Here is a 24,551-nt window from a genome sequence, read left to right on the forward strand (position 1 = left end):
TTTCAATTTAAGTAAAGGTAATTACAGTGGCATAAGGGAAGAGATGTCTAAGGTGGACTGAATAAACAAGCTTAGAGAGAGGTCAGACAAGGAATAGTTGAAAGATATTGGAAGATATTCAAACACCTTGTTTATAATGCTCAACAAGGGTTATCCTAATCGATTAGTGAGATTCCATGAAGAAAGAGGCCCAATCCATAGTTAATGAGGTAAAGGATAATTTCGGATTCGAGACTAGATATGTCCAAAGTGGCAAGGGTTAGTGCTAGACCAGTGGGTTGTGAACTCTTTAGGATCCAGTAGCAGAAGACTAAAAGTCTCAGAAGAAGGAGAACAATGGATTTTGGGCGAAAACTCGCCCATAGTGTTTAAAAACAAACAGAAAAGATTTTTATGATTTATAAGCAGTAAGAGGGCAGAAGGACAGCGAGGTTAAGTGTGGGATCTCTGGAGAATGAGGCTGGTGAATTAATAACAGCAGAAAAGAAACAACAGAATAACTTTTTTACGTCAGTCTTCACCTTGGAAGATATTACCAGTTTCATAAGACAGGGGTCCCCAACCTTTTTGGTACTGCGGACCGGTTTAATATTGACAATATTCTTGCAGACCGGCCGACCGGGGTTGGCGGGGGGAGGTAGGGTTGCCAATGGACAAGAGTAGCAGTCAAATATGTTGTGAAAGACTGCAATGACCATGAAGCCTTGCGCGGGCACCAGTGCGCATACGTGGCTTGTGCATGCGTGTAGGTGCCGATTTTTTTCCCACAAATTGTTTTTGGCGGTTCTGTTCGGGTGGGGGGTGGGTGTTAATCACAACCGAAATATAGGTGATAAGTGGCTAAGACACTCAATTTCGTTTCTAAAAGGGTTTATCTAACAAATTTAATATTAAACACACAGCGCATATTTTCCTCGCATGAATATAGTGATAAGTCAATTATCAGGGGAGGACAGGGGAACTTGAAGTAAGTGTTGAACGAACTTCCAGTAGAAGTGGTTGAGGCAGGTTCGATATTATCATTTAAAGAAAAATTGGACAGCTATATGGACAGGAAAGGGAATGGAAGGTTGTAGGCTGAGTGCAGGTCGGTGGGACTAGGTGAGAGTAGCGTTCGGCACGGACTAGAAGGGCAGAGATGGCCTGTTTTTGTGCTGTAATTGTTATATGGTTATATGTCACTTATAAGTCAATAGCATCATAACATTTTAAGTAACATTTGGATATTAAACACACAGCACATATTTTCCCCGTATGAACATATAAAATCATTGCAACACACCAATATCGCTGAATCAGTGGGAGCCCTGGGCTTGTTTCCCTGCAACAAGACGTTCCTATCGAAGGGTGATGGGAGACAGTGATACTCGAAGGGGGTTCCTTATGTCCAGTCTATTCCGCAATTTAGTTTTCGTTGCATTCATTGCAGAAAACTCCGCTTCGCAGCGATATGATGTTGGAAATGGAAGCAACGTTTTCATTGCTTTTGTGGCTATCTCAGGATATTTAGCCCTGACTTTGATCCGGAATGCCGGCAGAGATGTTATGTCAAACATACTTTTCAGCCTGCCGTCATTTGCAAGCTGGAGGAGTTGATCTCCTTCCCGCGCTGACATGGATGACGCGGGTAATGACCTCGCGTGAGTTCAAGCTCAACGGTGGCTGTGACAGGGAATGAGGAAAGTTGCAGCTGACTCATATCACCAAATCATATCGTTTCCTCGCGGCCCGGTAGCACATGCTTTGCGGCCCAGAACTGGTCCGCTGCCTGGTGTTTGGGGTCTGTTGTAATAAGATATCAGGCGGACTAATGTCAAATAATGAGGCAGAACTTTCAAAAGTCCCAATTACAAGAGTGAAACTTGGGTAGCATGATAGGGGTTGGTTAAGGATTGGGAAGTCTTTAGAACTTGTTGGACAACAGACTGGTGTTTCAAGGGAAGTGGCTGCAGAGATAGTGGATCCATTGGTTGAAAATTTTCATAACTTGCTAACTACAAGAGGATAACAGAAAATTGGAAACTAATCTGACAACCTTTTTCAAAAGAGGAGAAAGTAGAAGATGGAATTACAGGCAAGTTAATTTAACAGCTATTATTGGGAAGATGCTAGAGTCAAAATCAAACAGGAATTAGCCAACCGTTTGGGAAAGCCAAATGTCATTACACCTGGTCAACAATATTTCACGAAAGGTAAGTTGTGTTTGACAGATTTGCTGGGCTTCTTGTGGAGAGTCAATAAAGGATGTAGTGTATTTAGATTTCAAAAAGCAGCTGACAAGGTGCCCTATAAGAGGCTAGTGCATAAAACGGAAGAAGCGAGTTAGAATGGCTTGAAAACTGGATGTTTAAGAATGGACTTTCTTCAGATTGGAAATAATTAGTGGAGTATTGCAGGGATCTGATTTTGGCCTGCAATTTTTTACTATATACATTAATGACATGGAGGAAGGAACCATATGTAAGGCTTCCATATTTACCAATGATACAAACTGAAGTGGAAGGGCATGTTGTGCTGACGATACTGTGACTCTGCGATGGGATGTAGATTGAGTGAGTGAGCAACTCCTCACACAGACATTTTCACAGTATTTTTCCCTTTATTTTACGAGGTCAAGTTGTGATCTCGACACTCAACCCAGCACGAATGGAAAGCGTACTTGGGAGCAGCTCTGATTGGATTTGAACCCGGGAACTTTTGTTCCAGAACCTGGCACTGATGTCATTGTGCCACCAGTTGGCCATATGTAGTAACTTCTACTTTGAAGAAGGACCACTTGACAACTTCATGTCCAAAGGAACAACTTTATCTGGGACAGCAAAACCAATACGGTGGAGGGGCCCTGGGGTTGCAGGGTTTTACTTACTGTCTTTGCTGCTCATATATGTATAAGCCCCTCTGCCGTATTGGTTTTGCTGTCCCAGATAAAGTTGTTCCTTTGGACATGAAGTTGTCAAGTGGTCCTTTTTCAAAGTAGAGGTTACAACAAAAGGTATGAAGTGTTGTAATATTCTTAAAGAAAGACAGCTATGGCCTGTTTGATATGCTAGTTACAGTGTATTCTTGGTTGAATTAATTTGAAAGATTGACAAAAGCATTTTATGTATTTCAAATACAATTAGCCCAAATAAAAGGCCTCAAGTTGGAAGTACAATCTGAGTTGTTTTTTCTCTAAACGATTTAGTAGGTAGATCTTGCCTTTCACGAAGGCTGAGGTAGGGGATCTTGGGCTTAAAAAAGTTGGCGACCACTAGTGTACACTATGTGATGTTTCCATTGGTGAGACATAACTACAAGAGACCAGTCATTTAAAACTGAGGTGCATTGACATTTTTTCTTGCAGAAGGTGGTGACTCTCTGGAATTCTTTGCCCTAGCGAGTGGCGCAAGTTGAATCATTAGTAGTATTTGAAGTGGAGGTGGATTAATATTTGATGTATTAGGGAATAGATGGGTGTGGTGAAATAAGACCACAAGACCATAAGATATAGGAGCAGAAGTAGGCCATTTGGCCCATCAAGTTTGCTCTGTCATTCAATCATGGGCTGATCCAATTCTTCCAGTCATCCCCACTCCCCTGCTTTCACCCTATACCCTTTGATACCCTGGTTAATCAAGAACCTATCTATCTCTGCCTTAAATGCACCCAGTGACCTGGCCTCCACAGCTGTTTGTGGCCACAAATTCCACAGATTTACCACCCTCTGACTAACGAAATGGTACAGAAGAGGAGTCAAGGCCAGCATAGATCAACCGTAATCATACTAAAAGCATGGGCAGACTTGGCCCGATGGCTTCTGTTTTCTTGTGTTCTGTTGTATGTTTGTGGTTCTTTGGAATGCTGCCTCCCAGAGAGTAGTGGATTCTGAATCCCTGTATATTTTAAGGCTGGGTGAAAATTGTGGGCATGATAGGAATGGAAGATATGGGGACTGGACAAGAAAATGGAATTAAGACCAAAAATAAGATCAATCACAATCCTGTTAAATAGTGGATGAGGCTTGAAGGGTGGTATAGCGGACTCTGGCGCCTGTTTCTTATGTTCTAATGACAGAAATCATCAGTGTTGTGTTGCTTGCTGTTTTTAGATGGAAGATGTTCCTAGGAACTGGGGTTAGGATCACTGCCAGATATAATTATTGACATTTTGGACAGGTGTGCTCAAGGTGCTAAATAAAAGGCGCTGAAGGTGCTCCATTTAATGAAAAATATCTCAGAAATATTGCATACAGAAGGAGGTTTATGATTGTCAATGCTATTCTGGTGAACTGAAATTTCTGATTATGACATGTAGATCCAGTTTCTGTAAGATTTGTTTGAATCTCATTTTGTTTAATCACTTATTTTGATAGTCCTTTCATATCCTTATCCATAATGAGATATAAACATGGTAACATATAAAAATGGGAGGGGGTGGGGTGGAGTTAACATTGTACTTACAGGGCTTCTAGCCACTAGGTGGAGATATGGCTAAGCTATACTTACAGACCATTAATTTCTGGTACTTTGTCCTACCCTGTTTGGAATGTAGTTCTTTTTTTCAGGAATTTTTTATTGTGCATTTTAATTTTTTTGAGGCACATGTAAACCTGATCATTTATGCCAGTGCCACTTTTTGTTCTCTGTGAAGCGACTTGGACCATTTTGAATATTTTTATTATAGGGCTGCTGATTTTGCAATTTACCTTCCTATCCTGTGAGTAGCACCAGTTCCTGCAATATCTGAATTACTTTTTTATGGGCTTCCAGAGCTAACTAATCTGTTGAACCTGGGAAATACCCTCTGATGTTTATAACCGTGTCTGTTGGGATCGGTGTAGCAGTATGCAACTTCCATCCCTCACAGTCTATCTTAGTTTCCTTTTCAATCCCTTCTCTACAGGGAATGTGGTTTTGTCTTCCACTGGGCTGCCCAGCTATTTCCATAAATCACCCGTTTTAAGTCTTGACTTCATCTGAGAAGATGGGAGGGAAGTTGTATAGGCAGGATGACAAACAAGTTTAATGAAGATAATTTGATTTGGACAGGAGATCAGATGCTAGACTATATGGTTCTACATGTCATTATTGAAATACAGTACTGTACAAAAGTCTTAGCCACATATATATGGCTAGGGTGCTACTGTAGAAATTTTATGTACACCCTATCCTCGTTATATGCGGGGGATACGTTCCTCGAAGTTGACGCATAATGTGAAATCGCATAATGTGAATAATTATTTAAATGGGAAAAATAGGGATGCGTTCCAGAGGGCTTCCTAAGTATGTTTTATCTGTAATTTATTCACATTTTCATACCAATACGACACAAAAGCTGTACTACAAGACAACATTTGTATTATATTTCATCAATTTAAGGTAATATTCAATGTAATAAATTATAGAAAGTTAACATCCGCGGGTGTACAGTACTCACCAACAGTGGCAGGTGTGTTCGCTCCGGGAGATGAGTGGTTGTTGTGGTGTCGGGCAGCTTTACACGAATAAGGTGGATGGTTGTGGTCGTCAGGATCATATCAAGCACAGCAAGGGGTGAAGGAAGACTCACAGAACTCTTAAACTGCCGGCAGGTGTTACCGATTTGAATAAAGTGGTGACGGTTGTTTGCTTGGCAGCATTTTGTTTTAATTTTGCTTGTAGGGAAGAAGGGTTGACGGCAGGGAACAACTGAAATGCTGACTCTGTTCTAAATGTGGGTCCATGTCCATCACCATTTGTGCCAAGTGTTCCGTTTTCCACCATTCCCTCTCCGTTGGTAAATTCCTGGGATTTTCAAAATCGTCTGTTGCTTGCAGCATCTGAGAGATAGTTCGCCATAAAAAAAAATTATGTATGCCTTGAATGTGGATCACACCGGTCGAATGGTTGAATCAGCGATGTTGTGTTAAAGCGGCAGGAAACGTACTGTTATGTTAGGATGAATGCTGTCCAAATGTTTAGGATGGGCTGGCGCATTGTCAAGCAACAAAAAAACTTCAAAGACAAGATTCTGTTCCTGGCAGTAGCGTCCCAGAGCTATGTTACCTTCAGCTGATGCTGCGCTGTTTATGATTTCCAACACTTTTTCAAGTGTTAAAGCGGTTCTCTGCCGGTTGGCTGACGGCCCAGGACATGACATCGGACGCTTAGGAGGCATAGTTAAATATTTCAAGCGCAAAATCACTGCACCGTAGGTAAAACCAACAGAAGTTTAAGATCGCGCATCCACACCTTGCCAAAACCAATGCGAGAGTGGCGGGAGAGAGATTGTGAGGCGCGCGCACCTGGCTCGTATTGGCGGGAAAGTGGTGCTTCTCATCCCAACAGTGAGACTGAGGTGTGCGCACGTGACTTGTATTGGCGGGAAGGCAGTGCTCCTCACATAGCTGTGAGTTTTGGACGCATATAACGAGACATTGGTAGAAATAGGTTCCTTGCATAACTGTGAATCCGCATAGTCTGAAGACACATATAATGAGGACAGTGTATTGCACTGTACTGCTATTGCAAAAAAAAACAACTGACTTCATGACATATGTGAGTGATAAACTTGATTCTGATATAAGACCATAACCAAAAAGCATAGGAGCAGGTTTAGGCTATTTGGCCCATGAGTCTGCGCCGCCATTCAGTCATGGCTGATCTCTTCCCTCCGCCGCCGCCCCCCCCCCCCCCCCAGCTCCACTCCTTGGCATTCTCCCCGTAACCTTTGATGCTGTGGCCAATCAAGAACCTATCAATCTCCACCTTCAATATACCCAATGATCTGGCCTCCACAGCTGCCTGTGGTAACAAATTCTACAAATTCACTACCCTCTGGCTAAAGAACTTTCTCTGCATCTCTATTTTAAATGGGCATCCCTCTATCCTGAGGTTGTGCCCTCTTGTCCTAGACTCCCCCACCATGGGAAACATCCTTTCCACATCTACCTTGCAACTGTCCACTCTTTGGAAACACCTGCGTACTTCAGCCTCAGAGCTGACTAAGGTGCAGGTCGCTTCGGGGGCTCCGTGTTGGCGACATCAAACTGAGTGTAAAAAAGATTTAGCTCATCTGGGAGAGAGGCAGCGATGTAGGGAGCACCATTGTGCTTATCTTTGAAGTCTGTAATGGTGTGCAGGCCTTGCCATAAGCTGTGTGTGTTGTTGGTGAAGATTCGTGTCTGGATCTTGTCCCTGCATTGTTGTTTCGCTGCCTTGATGACTTTGTGTAGATCAATGACATATCATAGTAATTTGACATTGGAGTTTAACCAGATAAGTAACAGGAGGAACGAAAATGAAACAAAAATGCATATGATTGAAATCTGAACTAAAACAGAGCACTAGAAATACTCAGCAAGTCAGGTGACATCTCTGAAAAGAAAACTGAATTGATGTTTTTTGTTAAATACCCATCATCAGAACTGAAATAGTTCTACTAATGGATCTTTGACTAAAATGTGAATTGTTTTACTTTTCCTCATCTTTTACCTGACCGGTTCAGCATTTACTTTACATCATAAGATGCTGGAGGAACTCAGCTGGCCAGGCAGCATCTATGGAAAAAATAGACGATGATTCGGGCTGTGATCCTTCATCAGGACAGCCAGAACTTTTGGCTGTTTACTCTTTTACATAGATGCTGCCTAGCCTGCTGAATTCCTCCAGCATTTTAGGTGTGTTGCTTTGTTTTCCAGCAACTGCAGGTTTTCTCATTCAGCTTTGTTTTTATCTTGGAATGGAGTGAACATTTCCTGAGGCTCACAGTGATCTCAATGAGCTATTTAGGACTGAAATCTGGAGTGTCTTTTTCCGAAGATTCACTACCCTTTGAATTTTTCTTTTATCCTAGAAAGGCTGTGGAACCAAAGTCATTGATTGTAATTTAATTGATATCAATGAGAGACAATAATATAGTATGAGAACAATCCAGTTGTGGATAGTGCAATAAACTAGTACTGAGGTAAAGATGAACAAACTTGTTGAATGTTGGAACAGGCTGAAATGGCCAGATGGCCTACAGCTTATGTCTTATGTTCATGTGAACTACTCTACTATTCTTAGTGAACAATATTTGAAAAGGAATTCAAAGTTAAGAGTATAGGTTCTACCTTTCTTCACCATCAGGCAGGAGTGAAACCAGTATAGGATGTGGACTAGTTACATTGAGATAGAAAGGAGAGAAATCAAGTTAAAGAAGTAAAGCAGAATATGATTTGCAGGCAGGCTGCTGTTATTTCTTTAAACCAATAGTTTCATATATTTTGGAATGGAGTAAAATCTATAATTTTTAATTATGGGTTTGGATCCTTAATGATGGTAAATCTCTCCCCACTTCTAAAACCAATATGTTAGAGAGAAAATTTGATGAAATAAAATTGGATAAATTGTAGAAGCATGTAGCATTGATTTATTACATGTCTAAACTAAATTCAAAAATCACAATCTTGTTCCTGTCATGATGCACAAGTTGTGCTGTAGTCAGCAAAGTATTGAAGTGGGAGACACTGAATATTTATTCTCCAGAGATCAGTATATGATATCGCAATGGCTGTTTTGTGCTTTAAAATGATCCTTGAATTATTATGCATTTTAATGATAATCAAAAAGGAGAATCGTCGACGTGCCAAAGAGGAATTGTCATCCATGGAAGAGGAAATGGCTGTGGCACAGGAACAGCTTCGGGCACGGAAGGAAGAACAGGAAAAAAAGAACAGTCTGAACAGTGTGAGGTAAGGTTTATTTTATATTTACCCCTAAATCATTCTCTTGATGTTGTTTTGCGGTTTTGTTAGCAGATTTATAATATTGAATGTGCATATATGCTTAAAATGTAAGCTATGGATGGAAGTTTCATTACAGCCTCAATTGCAAATGAATTCACCTGTGTTAGTGATGTAACAACATTGCTTTTGCTTAGTATGTTTCATTTTTCCCTGTAATCTGTTTATCAACTCAACAGCATTTAGTATTTAAAATAAAATGTCAGGCAATCAAAATGCATTTGATAGCTTTATTTTCAAATAGAGGATTAAATCTTACATGGTGTGTTTTTTTTTAAACATATACACGCCAGTTCCCGTAATCCTCTTCCACTCTAATCTGTTGTCATAAAATTGCTGCTTTGACTTATCAAAATTTTCAGAATAGTTTGAGAAGATAAATGTCAAGTTGAGATTTCATGTACAGGCTTCAGGATTTGAACAGAGAGCTTGCAGTAAATTAATATTTGCAATAGATTTTTATACATGATGTTCAGCATATTGCAAATTTTCTTGATTTTGGGGGAAAAATATTGAATTTTATTTTTAGTCTTAATGCACCTATTGGAAAATATTCTTATTGTTGCCATCTTTTCCATCTATTATCTACAGAGGGCGCCACAGTTTCACTAGTACACATGTAATTTTCAGAATCCCTAACAATTGTTTGGGATTGAATGTGCTTCTAAAAACAATGCATGGGGGGGGGGGTAATATTGGTTTCAATTAACACCTTTATTGTGTAGAATGTTTCACAAAGTACTTCACAAGAGACACATTTAACTGCAGGTATCATTCCAGCAGCTATTTAGTCCAGAGCAAGATCCTTCAAAATGAGATGTGATTAATTTTCCTTTTGGAGATATTTTTGTTATTTTAGTAGGATGTATTGGGGAAAATCCTTTTTTAAGCAGACTTTGTGGAATCTTCCATTTGGATACTCAGGACTTCAAGTTAACCTTATTTGAGAGATAGTTCTTCAGGCAAGCAAGGGGGAAGAACTACAGATGCATTGCAACCAATAATAGGAGCTGTAGAGATCCTACAAGGATATCCTTACTGGATTTCCTGGATGCATTATTTCTCATTCTTCCACAGGAGTATTTTTAAAGATATACTTGTTATTATTTTGCAGGCGAAAATAGAATGAACACTCTGAAGTAGGAAGCACCATCGTCTTTAAAAACATGTTAGGATATAATCTCTTATTTTAGAGTTAAGTTTGTATTTCCTAGCTGATTTTTCTTAAATAAATTACCTTGATTGTACCATCTGAATTTATTTGTATGGAAAAGCCCAGGGAACAGAAGATTTAGTTTTATTTGGAACAGGGTCTTCAGCCCACGATGCTGTGCTCACCTATATAAATCTAATCAACACTCAATCTAACCCTTCCCTTCTACACAGCCCATAACCCCTCCATTTTTCTTACACCCATGTGCTTGTCTAAGAGTCTGTTAAATGTCCCTGTTGTATCATCCTCTGCCACCCCTGGTAGTGTATTCTAGGCACATAACACTCTCTGTAAAACAAAAAAAACTATCTCTGATATCTCCCCTAAACCTTCCTTCACTCACCTTGAACAGTTGTTCTCTGGTATTGGTATTTGCAGCCTTGGCACAAAGCCTGAAATCTACTGTAGTAAATGCTGCACTGGTACTCACAGAGTCAAAAAGCCCCACAACACAGAAACAGGTCCTTCGGTCCACTTAGTCCATGCCGACCTGGTTTTCTGCCTGGTCACATCTATCTGCATCTGGATCACATTTATGTACCTATCCAAACTTCTCTTGAATGTTACAATTGAACCCACTTCTACAACTATTGCTTGCAGTTCATTCACACTCACACCACACTCAGATTTTCCTACAAACTCCAAGGAAGTGGATAGTCTAGTTCAGCGGTCCCCAACCACCAGGCCGCGGGCCAGTACCGGGCTGCAAAGCATGTGCTACCGGGCCGTGAGAAATGATATGATTTGGCTAGATGGGTCAGCTGCACCTTTTCTCATTCCCTGTCACGCTCTGTTGAGCCATTACGCATGCGAGGTTGTTACCCCCGTGTCATCCGTGTCAGCGCGGGAAGGAGATCAACTCCTTAAGCTTGCAAATGATGACGGTTCAGTATGTTTGACATAACATCTCTGCCGGCATTCTGGATCAAAGTCAAGGCTAAATATCCTGAGATAGCCACGAAAGAACTGAAAATGTTGCTTCCATTTCCAACATCATATCTCTGCGAAGCGGAGTTTTCTGCAATGAATGCAACGAAAACTAAATTGGGGAATAGACTGGACATAGGGAACCCCGTTCAAGTATCTCTGTCTCCCATCACCCCTCGATGGGGCCATCTTGTTGCAGGGAAACAAGCCCAGGGCTCCCACTGATTCACCGATATTGGTGTGTTGCAATGATTTTATATGTTCATACGGGGAAAGTATGTGCTGTGTGTTTAATATCCAAACGTTACTTAAACTGTTATGATGCTATTGACTTATATAACTATATAACAATTACAGCACGGAAACTGGCCATCTCTGCCCTTCTAGTCCGTGCCGAAAGCTACTCTTACCTAGTCCCACCGACCTGCACTCAGCCTATAACCCTCCATTCCTTTCCTGTCCATATACCTATCCAATTTTTCTTTGAACAATAATATCGAACCTGCTTCTGCCACTTCAGCTGGAAGTTCGTTCAACACTTAAAGCTCCCCGCCCTCCCCTGATAATTGATTTATCACTATATTCATGCGAGGAAAATATGCACTGGGTGTTTAATATTAAATTCGTTAGATAAACCCTTTTAGAAACGAAATTGAGTGTATTAGCCACTTATCACCAATATTCTGGTTGTGATTAATACCCCCCCCGAACAGAATTGCCAAAACGATTTGCAGAAAAAAAGCGACAGGTACACGCATGCGCACTGGTGCCTGCGCAAGGCTTCATGGTCATTGTAGTCTTTCTCTGGGTAAACACAACGCACTGTATTTGACTGCTACTCTTGTCTGTTGGCAACCCTACCCCCCCCCCCGGGTCGGCTGGTCCGCAAGAATATTGTCAGTATTAAACTGGTCCGCAGTGCAAAAAAGGGTGGGGACCCCTGGTCTAGTTGGAGAACCAGTATGTTAGGAAATCAATGAAATTGAACCTTAAACCAGAATCTGCTGAAATACTTGACACAAATAAAATAGTAATTGAAGTAAGCTAATGTGACATCTAAGTTTTTCAACCTGCAGAAACATATATTACATATGGAGAATTGTTATATAGTTTATGAGAAGAATAATAATCATCCAACTGAAAGTGTAATGTCAAAGAGTCATAGAACTCTACAGCACAGAAACAGGCTCTTCAGCCCATCTATTTCATATCAGCCTGGTCTTCTGCCTAGTTTATTCTACCTGCTCCTGGACCATAGCCCTCCATATCTCTTTCATCCATGTACCTATTCAAACTTCTCTTAAATGTTCAAATGAACTTGCATCTACCACTGCATCAGCAATTTTTTAATATTTGTTTTTATAATTTTTTACATCTTTTGCCATTCATTTATAGAGGAAAACAATTTTTGTACTCAGAGCATAATTTTCTATTGGCAGAGTAACCAAGATTTTTGCTGACCATAAATATTGATCCAACCAATTACTTTTTCTAATTCTGTTACAGGTGTATCACATGCTCTGCCTAGTAAAAATACACCGGAACACTTAAATGTTCTACTGTCCTGAGATTTGTTTTTTATACTTAATACATTGCTAATCTAATTGAGGTCATATAACTCTCTCTTGTGACTGTTACTGTAGGCAGAGTTTGTGCCTGAATTCAGCACAATACTTTTTCCGGTTCTTTGACAAGTGCATCTTACATTGATATGGAATTAAATTAACTTTTTAACACACATTGAATTAAGACTTAACTGACATTAATCTATCAATAATCTTCCTTTGTACTTAAGGCAAATGTAGTTAGTGTTTTGCACATTATGTATGTCCTTATTTTGAAATTAAAGGCAGATATTAATCCTCTTTAATGTGTATGCGAACTGCCTGTGACCTTAATATAGCAACTAAATACATAGATTTGTATGATATATTTTTGATTAAAAAAGATCAATAGTAATAACTCAGTATACAGCCTAATTAATCAAATAATTTATTTGCATCTTAGAGCTATATGTCAGTGAGCCAAAAAATTTCAGACATTTCAGTGCTGACAGTAATGTTGATTGGAATTTCTTCATCTGGAATAACATAATCAAAAATCTGTGCCTTCAGTTGTTTCCCAATGATCCCACATTCAAATGCAAATATTGTTAATGTCAGGTGAGCTGATTTCATTTTCACCATGTAATATGGAGTAACCTGATTACTTTATGCAGACTACCGTATGAACCTAACAAAGAAAAGAATGACTTAATTATTGCTGAGTTTCATCACTTCCAAAATTTATACTGTAGAGGCACTTGTACATTTTTCAAAAAACTAATCAAATTGAATTTAGTTGTATAAAACAATGTTTGTTTTGGATTTTCTGATTTAGGTAGCTGATGTTGTTTAAAATTATTGTTCTTGGTTTTCCAGTGAATTTTTTGAAAATTTATTGCATATACTTTAAAGTTATCCAGTCTACAGAATCCAATGGAACTTTTTTTATTTTAACTTCTGGTTTAAATGAAATGTGTTGGAGCAGTAAATGTAACTTTCCAACAGTCTTGCATCCAAGATTGTTTTTGCAATTCTTTCTGAAATCACGAATATTATCTGTATTTTGGATTCAAAAACCCCATTTCCTTGAATAATTACCTCTCTATTTTGATAGAAAAGAGGGTGACTTTAGGACACATATGAAACATGAAAAATTACAATTTTAGGGATTTCCTTCATTCCCATGGCACTCAAATCATTCCTTTTCCACCCCCCACCCCCAAACACCACCACTACCACCATCACCATGCATAACCAATATTTTTGTGGCTCTTAACAATAGTTTTATTGAGGAGTATTAGCTAAATCAATATTAACAAATTCTAAATTTATTGTTACTTTAAAATTAGCTTAAGGTCATCTCTTAAAAAAAATTAGTTTTATGGACATCTGTTTAAATGGAGTTCTCTGCTGGCAGCAGCCTATATACCTTTATAGATAAAACCAATAACTTCAGTTCTTTTTAAAATTGAGAGATATAAAGCATTCTTAATATTCAATTTTCTCTACAATTTTCCCTCACTATTGTACATTTAAAGTAATCAGAGTAGGTAAATTGCACAGATGTGTAATCTATGATTCCCAGCAAAGGTTGGCATAGCCATAATTTTACTTGCTTTTCCTTCTGGTAATTAGGCTCATATTTTCATGTTTATTACTATGAAGAGAGCAATAGCTTTTAAATACTTTAATAAAGCTGTGAAACTGAGTTACATTGGAGAAATGATAGTCTAACTGCCAGCCAGGGAATTTGGTATATTTTGCAGTTCTCTTGAAGCATTTTAAGCAATACTGTTAATGCTTCCTACCAAAACATCCCCCAGTGTGTCTGGAAGCAAACATTTTGCTCTTTGTGGAAATGTAACGGAATAAAAAAAATAACAAAAATAGATTAAACTTAATGATAAAATTTGATTTAGCTTTGATGTAAACATATTAATCTCCTGATTCGGATGTAAATTTTAAGCACATCATTCTGACCATGACCCTTATGAAAAAAAATTCAAAATGTACTTAAGATATAATTAATTATGCATGCAGAGTTAATGTTTGAAGTATGGTTTTAACACAATTTAATGTAAATATTTTAAATGTTCATCCCTATGTTGCTTTAATCTCGTCAGTCTTTGGAAATTGTGATTATATTTTTTGACGTTCTGTGGCATTCTTGAGACAAGGCTGTTATTAATCAAAAACATTAGAGGGATTTGTGCATGTTTTTGTGTAATATTGTGGCTATCTACTATTGTCAGGAGGCCATCTGTGGTTGTACTCCTAAAAATAAATATATATATATTTATATATATATATATATATGTGTGTGTGTGTGTGTATGTGTGTGTGTGTGTATATATATATATATATATACATATATATATATATATATATATGTATATATATATATATATATATATATATGAGACACTTTGATTTAGCAAATTGAATAGAAACAATATCTAGCACAAAAATTGCTGGGGGATCTGTCTGTCTTTTTCTTAGAGAACACAATTGTTCCACTGACTTTCATCTTGGTTTTGATAGATTCCTTTAATGCAGTACCTCCTCCCCTCTTTTTCCCCCCTCTCTCAAGTGAATGAAATAATAGCCTGCCATTTCTGGCACGAGAGATAAGAGCAATATTCTCTGATTCCATAGTCACCCAATATTGAATATAAAACACTGTGGTCCCTTTTTGAACTCTCTTTTGCGAAAGGTCACCTTTAGGGGTCATTGATGCAATACCAAATTATGATGCGTAAAAAATATGAAATCATTGCATGCCCAATGCATTTTGTGGATTTGCAAGCATTTTCAGTTAACCAGGCATTCACACAAATAAGGATACAATGTCTATATTTTGCAGAAATATTTCACATGTATGCGTGAAAAGAAAAATGATTTTATTATGCAGTTATCAGTGCCGATATAATAAAAAAAATTGAGCAAAATGTATTGCAGAATATTGTGCAAGTGTTGAAAATGGGTGAATTGTAATTACTGTAAATTGTGAGGCAAATTATTCCAGGTCATCTGCTAATAAGTCAACAGTTGTGAATTAGAAAAGAAAGGTGTTCTAGATTTTCACTTTTCCTTCACTTAGCAGTAATTTAGAGCACATAGTATTGACTGATGATTTGAAAAATATACAGGCCTTTCTTATTCAAAAAGGTGGTGTCATTGTATGATTAGATGCCATTCCTTTTATGATTTGTAGCTGACAATGAGTAGGAGTGGGGTTGGTGGGTTTCTTTATAGGAACTTATTTTTTTCATGGAGCCTGTTGTACAAAGTAATTTGAACCTAGTTGAGGCTGTATTCTTTGTTTCTGTTTCTGCTTCGTTTTCCATTTTCTTCACTCTGTAATCTTATTTGTGAGAATAAGTGGGCATTACAAGTTACATGTTTACCTTGCCATCACCATCTGAGTATGTTTTATTTGACTGCACATTCCTCTCTTATCCCTTATGTGAAATCATGACTTAATAAGACCAATAATCAACCCTAAAATCTTTTTTGAAACTACACATATCTTGGTGTCAATATTCATTGAACAACTATTAGGTATGTTGATCTTTAACTACCTTTATTTAATATGTTCTTGAAAGATTCTAAAATGCATTTTGAACTCAGTTGTGGAGTTTCACACTGTTAAAGTCTGTCCCGAACCTTGTGGCCCATCAGGCTGGTGCTTATGCTGGTTTCTGTGGCGTGAAGCAACGGAGAGTACGAGACTCCCCCCCCCCCCGATAGGACGCTGTGAGGTTAACCCCCAGCATTTTTGCTGGTACCCATTTTCAGCTGGGTGGACTGGAGCAGTGTGTGGTTAAGTGCCTTGCTCAAAGACACAACACGCTGCCTTGACCGAAACTCGAACCCACGACCTTCAGATTGTGAGCCCAATGCCCTAACCACTTGGCCATGTGCCACATGTATCATACTGTATCTAGTCATATTTGTTTATAACTTTCACAATATATTTTTGTTCACTTTTAAACTTAGGAAAGTAACATGCTTCTTTTTAAAATCTTCTTAATACTTTGAGAAACCCAAAATTGAAAACATTTAATGTCTGATAAAATGAAATGAAATAATAGTGATGTGAAGTTAGCACATTATTTCCTGTTACTTCTGATGGCTAGCATGTCTTTGTATCTTTTATTCTCCTATCTTATTAGTTAATGGGCCACATTTTATTGGTGTAGCCCTGTTAGTGCTAGTCGCCTCACTGTAATTACATACAAAATGCTGAAGGAACTCAGCAGAACAGGAAGCGTCGACGGAAAAGAGTAAACATTTGATGTTTTGGTCCGAGACCCTTCAGCAGGACCTGATAAAGTCACTCATCTCTCATTCTCATCTCTCATTCAAAAGAAAATGCCACTTTTGACAATATTGCACTTCCTCAGTACTATATCCTTCCATTTTCACTTCCAGGAGAGAATAGAACTAGAAACGAAAAATTTGTCATGAGGGCTAAGAGAGCTATAAACATAAACACCACCAGCATTGTCAAAGTTTCAACTAGATGAGAGCCTATCACTTAATTGACAAATAACCTAACCAGTTTCCTCTATGGATAATTTGTTTAGGTAGAATGATGATTGCATTCCTCAGCAGATTTGGGGATATTGAATAAGGTAATGAATAAGATAGAATATCCAATGTAATACTTGTGTAATATACTTTCACATCTGATTATAATTATCGAATGGGTTAATGCCTACACAAGAACAATAAGAAAAAGAATGTGCAGTGAAGTGTCTGACAATTCACCAGCTGACTATTCTTATCTTTGGCATGTAAAATAAAATATTATCAACTATGCAAGCCCAGTAATGAAATCCAGACACACAAGTATCACAAAATAAGTAATCTGCAAATGTTCCAATTATATGTAATCGGTTCTCTTGTGAGACTAATAAAATTTTTGGTTATATTTTTCAAAGGTTATGATATGAGTATGAATTCCTGCAGAAAAATTACATGAATTAGAAAACTTACACAGAAGCATATTGATTCATCTGAATGACACTGTTGGACATTGTTGTGTTAAGCTATTAGCTGGTAAACGACAAGCTCAGAACTGATGTCAGGTTCGGGATTGATGCGCGGATGCAATTGTGGATGGGGAAGAGTTTCGAAGGCAAAAATATCTGAGTACTTAAGGAAGTAGGGAAATATTTTGGAGGAGATTGTAATGGGAATGATAGGCTAGATCAATTGAAAGCTCTTCATCGTTTGTCTTGATGAGCATAGAGAACCTGAATCAGGTTATTATCACTGGCGTATGTCGTGAAATTTGTTGTTTTGTGGCAGCAGTACATTGCAAGACTATAAGTTATAATGTTATTAGTGCACTATTTAGTTTATTTCTCAGAGTTAAAAATACACTTGGACTAAGATGTTAGTCCAAGTGTATTTTTAATTCTGAGAAATAAACTAAATAGTGCACAAATAACATAAAATATAACCTTGGAAAACATCAGGTATGTTGCAACCACAATATACAATCCAACATATGAAGGAACATAATGAAGCTAAAAATCTTAAATTAGACATTATGTAAGATGAGGCAAAATACTGTGAATACTAGAAATCAAAATATAAAATACTAGAAGTGCTCAACAAGTTAAGCAACACCTGTGAAGAAAAGAGCAAAGTTAATTCTCAGTTCAGGTGATAGATCCTGGACTCTGTCTGATCTGAGCTGCTGAATATTTTTGACATTTCCTATTTTTCCTGTTTTAACACTCAGATGCACGGAAGTGGTTATTATCCCCATTGATTCGCTTTACCAACAGTGTTGCAAATGGGACACCCCACAAGTTGTATGTTCTGAAGGTTATAAGCATCTTTAGTAGAGAGGAGGAGGAAGAACAACAGAATTGTTTGTACACAGCGTTTATCCAGGGCTTGATACTAGTGCAAAGCAAACGTCTAGATTGTGATGCAATCTAATTTTCTAATTATTTGAACAATGCCTACAAACACATTTTTACAAACAAGCAATATATAAAAATCTTGTCAGCATGCATACCCTTTGTTAGCAATTTCATTATAAATTCCTGTGTCCACATTGATAATGGAAACTGGCTATGTAAACTGCTGTGCTGTAATTACACCTTTCAGCCAGCGATACTGCTGGAACACCTTCTGAATGTGTACTGCACAGAACTTTCGTTTGAGATAATACTTGTATTACGAGATTTTATCAGAATTGGAATCAGGTTTATTATCGCTGACATGTCACATTGGGCAGGTGAGGTTCATCAAACGTGGTTAGCAGCTCATCTGGGAGAAGGAAAGCTCTGATCTCAAATCTCCACTACCTTGTGGCTGTACCCATTCACAGAGAAGGCTTTGGGTGTAAATCCTGAGGGAAAATTTCGGAGCTGGAGTCCCTAAGGAAGTCCAGCGTTGAGCTCAATATTGGCAGCTCCTGCGATACCTCTAGTGCAGAACTGTATCAGCCTCTGCTGTTCCTTTGGATTCATCAGCTACGTGAATGGGCAACAGCTTACTCTCCGTATTGTACTGCCCTGATTAGTGTATCAGATCAACAACTAGGACCCAGTATCCATGGTCAACCCCAACCAATGGAGGGCACAAATGTCATGAAAATTGTTATTTTTTGGCAGCAGTATAGTGCAAGATATTTTAAAAAAGTGACTATGTTACAATAAAATAAAAAGAGGAATAACAAGGAAGTGTTCATGGACTGTTCAGAAGCCTGATGGCAGAGGGGAAGATGTCCTTAAAAGGTTGAATGTGAGTCTTCAGGCTCCTGTACCTCCTTCTTGAAGGTAGTAATGTGATGAGAGCATGTCCCGGTTGGTGAGGGTCGTTAATGATGGACGCTGCTGCCTTGTGGCACCGTTTTTAAAGATGTCCTCAGTGGTGGGGATAATTGTACCTACGATGGAGCTGGCTGAGTACCCAACCCTCTGCAGTCTCTTTTCAATCCTGCACATTGGAGCCTCCACACCAGGCAGTGGTGCAACCACTCAGAATGCTCTCCATAGTGCATCTGTAAAAATTTGAAAGAGTCTTCAGTGACATAGTAAATCTCCTCAAACCACTAATGAAGTATGCCCATGAGCCGTAGCAGAGAAAAGATTGCCATTACCCTGTTCCTTTTATATATGGAAGCTGGCATGTGATTATACAGCATTGCGTTAAGAAAATCTTCTCAATAATTTCTCTTTTAATTCTCCCATCAGGCTTGGACTATAACTATTTTGATGGCTGAGATTGTCTGTACGAATGATATTTGCTGCCCATCTGTTTTCTTTTCTTCCTATTATGCTAGCCATTTATTTAATGTTGTTACCTACAGCATATTGAAATTGAGCAGGAAAGCAAAAAGAAAAGCTGCAAAAAGACACTTGATAGACAAGATTATTTAATAGAAATAAAAAGAGCAGCCTGAATTGTGTTTTGAACAGGAACTGCAAACTGAAAATGAAGATTGCCTTATGTAACCATGTAAATAAGTATTATTATAAACACTTTGAACCCAGTAATTAAAAGTGACTTGCCTTGTCTAATTTATATCTTTTCTATCTACCTTTCTGTTTCAATTTGAAATGAAGAAATATTCATAATGATTTTGTAATTGTTTTATAGGTCAGTCAAGATATATACCCCTGGGCGGAGGGAACCAGGAACACCACTGACGCCACGTCATACACCAGCGCGCTTTGGACTTTGATTTTTTAAAAACTTTTGTATAAAAACTGTCCAAATATTCATATCTTTAAATTTATATTTGTATATTACCCATGGGAGATAAAACATCAAGATTTTTCTATTTCTTTAGCAAAACAAATTTTGATGTGGTGTAGGTTTTTCATTTTGTTACAGTGAAGTATTAATGATGAATATATTTATCATCACCATGGAGTGCACTGATGTCGGTACAACAGTAGTCTCTTTGCAGTCATCATGTGATTTGAGCAGTTGATCTGTGCCCAGGGAATAGAGGCAACTTAACTTTTTTTGTGATGTACAGAAGAAACTTCGAATGGATATTTGAGTTACTAATTTTTATGCTGCTGTTATTTCTTTATCCCGTTGCTTCGATTTGTAATTTTTTAAAGAAGTCCTTGAAATTTTACTTCCAGATTAAAATATGTGTAATGACACAATGCAAGGTATTACAAATTGTAATAATCTAAAACATTACCTTTTGCAAGGGGAATTAGTGTACAAGAGATTTCTATCTGCACTGTCTTTTAATGCATCTTCATCTACAAGAAAGCTTCTGATCCAAACAAGTTTTGTTAAAGGAAACAAAATGAACAGTCCTCAGTACATTAGAACGAACTTCAAAAAAAAAACATGAGGCAGAATACTGGATCAATCTTGGATTTGAAGGTCGAGAATAAATGGTAATTTCCAAATTCATGTAGTTGAAACCTATTGCAAAGGCAATAGAATCGATTAGGTATCCTATTATTATTAGACAACTTTTGTTTAAGCAAGCAAAATTTACTTGCATTCCAATTATTTTTTTCTTTCCTACTCTTAACTTTGTCAAGCCAGGCAGATTTTATGTGGAATGTTCTTTAAATATAGTTTTGCAACAGAGATACAGCTTCATGCTTTATTGACAGAATTATGCCAGTTTTCAATTTGTTATTTGGATGATTTAACAAAAACAGAAAATGCTGAAAACACTCAGCAGGTTGGGTAACATACCTGGAGAGAGGAACATAGACAGCACAGTCCCTTTGACCTACATTGTTGTGCCGACGTTTTAACTTGCACCAAAATAAATCTAATGCTTCCCTCCCACAAAGCCCACCCATTTTCTTTAAATCATCAACTTTTTATTGGAACAGGGATTCCAGAAGAGATAAAAATGGTTTTAAGATAAGAAAAAGGTAGGGAGGAAAAGACTAACTAGAAGAAAAATAGAATAGAAGGCTGGAGCAATACTGTATATAAAAATGTATAATGGATAAATAACAATAAGACAAGATAACAAAAGCATAGAGCAGAACTGAAATGTTAATTCTATTTTTTCTTTGCATTGATAGCTGCCTCTCTGGTGAGTGTTACTTGAGTTTTCTGCTTTTATTTCAGATTTCATGCAGTTCATTTTGCTTTTGAGAGTTTGCTCTCTAATTATATACAGTACTTTCAAAACGTCTTCTGATGGATTGTTCTGAAACTGAAATTCAAAATGCTTGTGATTTAAAAAAAGACAGCTAAAAATTTGCAAATGTTTTGGTTAACTTTTTAATTTTTTAAAACTACTTGTATATTCCTAAAGCTACATTCAATGATATCTCAAAACACTTTCCGGCTTTTAATTATTACTCCCAAAAAATTAAATTTAGTTTTTTTAAATATTCAATTTGCAATTTTTATTTTATTCTGATATTTATTACACAATTTTAGCTGTAAACTGGATTGCATCCTCCTCTAACATTCCTATTTCTCTGAACCTCTCTTCATAAGCATGGAGTCTGAATGCCACGGTTAACTGAGAGAAAATTAAATTTACTTGACTCTGCCATCAAATTTTAACTTTGCTGAGGTTCTTCCATCCAACTGTTCTCATCCAATAGAGTTTTGGTTTTGTGCATCTCTTGTAACACTGCCTTAAATGAAATAAGGAGTATATGGTATTTTATAGTAGAAATCTGAAGTTGAGTGTTGCAGGGGTGACTTAAGAAATGAACTCTGACTGTAATTGTCTGCAAAATCCCATTGAAATTCCATGGCATTTAGCTTCCATTTGTACTGCCCTTGGCCTCATCACTGTTGTACAGTATTTCACAAACAGCAACAGTGAATAAAGCAGGTCAGGAAGGATCACTACCTGGAATGTCTACTGTTTATTCCTTTCCATGGATAATGCCTGACTTGCTGAGTTCCTCCAGCATTTTATGTGTTATTAAGGATTAATAAAGATCACTACTGAAGTTGTACGGTGGTGCAGCAGTTCCTGCATATGGCTCAAAGGTCTAGAGGACTCTGTATGATCTTGATTTTGGATGCAGTCTGTATGGAGTTTTCAAGTTCAAGTTTAATTATCATTCAGCTAAATGAAACAGTGTTCCTCAAGATGTAAAACAGTACCAACAGTCACAGACAGCACATAGCACATATACTGTAGTGCATATATTTATGATAGCAGAAATATATACAGTCACAAAAAAAAGCCCAAGGTTCTTTTGTTTCCGTCCACATATCAACGACATTTGGTTAATTGGCTTCCAGAAATTGCCATTAGTGCAGCTGGGTGGCAAGATAATTGGGGTGGGAGCATGATTTTGATGCTAGAGTGAAAATGGGATTAGTTTAGGTGGATGGTGGATGGTTGGTGGTTGGCATGGATAAGTGAACCAAAAGGCCTGATTCCATGATGTATGACTCTTATAAGACCATAAGTTATTGGAGCAGAATTAGGCCACTTGACCCATCGTGTCTGTTCTGCCATTTCATCATGGCTGATCCAATTTTCCTCTCAGCCCCAACCTCCTGTCTTCTCCCCGCATCCCTTCATGCCTCGACCAAGCAAGAATCTATCAACCTCTGCTTTAAGAGACTTGGCTTCCACAACTGCCTGTGGCAAACAATTGCACAAATTCACCACTCTGGCTAAAGAAATTTCTCATCTCCATTCTAAAAGGACGTCCCTCTATTCTGAGTGTTTTGTGGTCTTAGACTCTCCCACCATAGGAAATATCTCCTCCACATCCACCCTATTAAAGCCTCTCACCATTTGATAGGTTTCAATGAGGTCACCCTTCGTACTTCTGAATTCTATTGAATATAGGCCCAGAGCCATCAGATACTCTTCATATGACAAGCCATTTAATCCTGGAATAATTTTCATAAAACTCCTCTGAACCCTCTCCACTTTCAGCACATCCTTTCTAAGATAACAGGCCCAAACCTGTTCACAACACTCCAAGTGAGGCCTCACCAGTGCTTTATAAAGTCTCAACATTACATCCTTGCTTTTATATTTTAGTCCTTTTGTAATGAATGCTAACATTGTATTTGCCTTTCTCACCACAGACTCAACCTGCAAATTAACCTTTAGGGAATCCTGCAAGAGAACTCCCAAGTTCCTTTGCACCCCAGTTTTTTGTATTTTTTCTCCAATTAGAAAATAGTCAACTCTTTCACTTGTTCTACAAAAGTACGTGGCCATACACTTCCCAATACTATATTTCATCTGCCATTCTTTGCCCATTCTCCTAATCTGTCTAAATCCTTCTTTAGCTTTTCTACTTCGTCAAAACTACCTGGCCCTCCACCTATCTTTATATTGTCTGCAAATTTTGCAATTCCATCATCCAAATCATTGACATATAATGTAAAAAGAATCGCAAACAACATGGACCCCCCTCCCCCCCCCGCCCCGGGGAACACCACTAGTCACTGGCAGCCAGTCAATCTATATTTAACTAAACTTTATTAATCTTCCATTCCTAAAAAAATCATAAGCTGAACCTAACTGTGAAAGCAAAAACAGTTTTAGAGAATTTGGAAGAGATGGAAAAGAGCATATGGCTGTACCATAGTCATGGTAAGCAAATTGATAGTTATAGTATAAGTTGGCCAATAGGAATAACAATTAGCTGTAAAAATAGGCATAATTTCAAGTAGTGGAGAATGATGACTATGCAAAGAGACAGTGGAGTGCATCAATATGCTGCCAGTTTCCTGTGTATAAAAAGTACAGCTTTTTGCATATCCGTATCAGAAATTTTGTGTATGTTTGTGTGAAGCCATTCTTGAATAAATGTAAAAATATTTTATTGTAAAATAAATTCCAAATCCTGTATTCAGAAACTGAGATTGTGAAAATATGTGGATGTGTTTATCCAATAAATGTAGAATTGGTTTACTGAAAACAAATATATCTGTGTTGTACCTTATGTTAAGTCAGAATTGCACTACAAGTATTTTTTAACAAATGGCTTACTGATTGCCATAGTCACTAATATTACGTAAATAGACAATAACAAATAGGCATTTATAAATCTCTTGACTTTGATAGTGGACCATTGTCAATGAAATCTATTCTACCTCCATGTTTCCTCTCCAAGACTTTAAGCCTTCTCTCTGCATTTCTGTTTGGTAGGTAGTTTATCTTCTAAAT

General features: G+C 37.8%; 1 protein-coding gene across 1 annotated transcript in view; it reads left to right on the forward strand.

Moving 5' to 3' along the window:
- The window catches only part of dhx38 (DEAH (Asp-Glu-Ala-His) box polypeptide 38), a 102,521-nt gene extending 78,240 nt beyond the window's left edge, over positions 1-24,281 (forward strand). Inside the window, exons 26-27 of the mRNA XM_072279820.1 lie at positions 8,571-8,692; positions 20,054-24,281. Coding sequence (XP_072135921.1) covers positions 8,571-8,692; positions 20,054-20,138 — 207 coding nt within the window. The 3' untranslated portion in view covers positions 20,139-24,281. The remainder of the gene's footprint in view (positions 1-8,570; positions 8,693-20,053) is intronic.
- Positions 24,282-24,551: the final 270 nt, after the last annotated feature.

This window comes from Mobula birostris, chromosome 15, assembly GCF_030028105.1.
Source record: "Mobula birostris isolate sMobBir1 chromosome 15, sMobBir1.hap1, whole genome shotgun sequence".
NCBI classification, from domain to species: Eukaryota; Metazoa; Chordata; class Chondrichthyes; order Myliobatiformes; family Myliobatidae; genus Mobula; species Mobula birostris.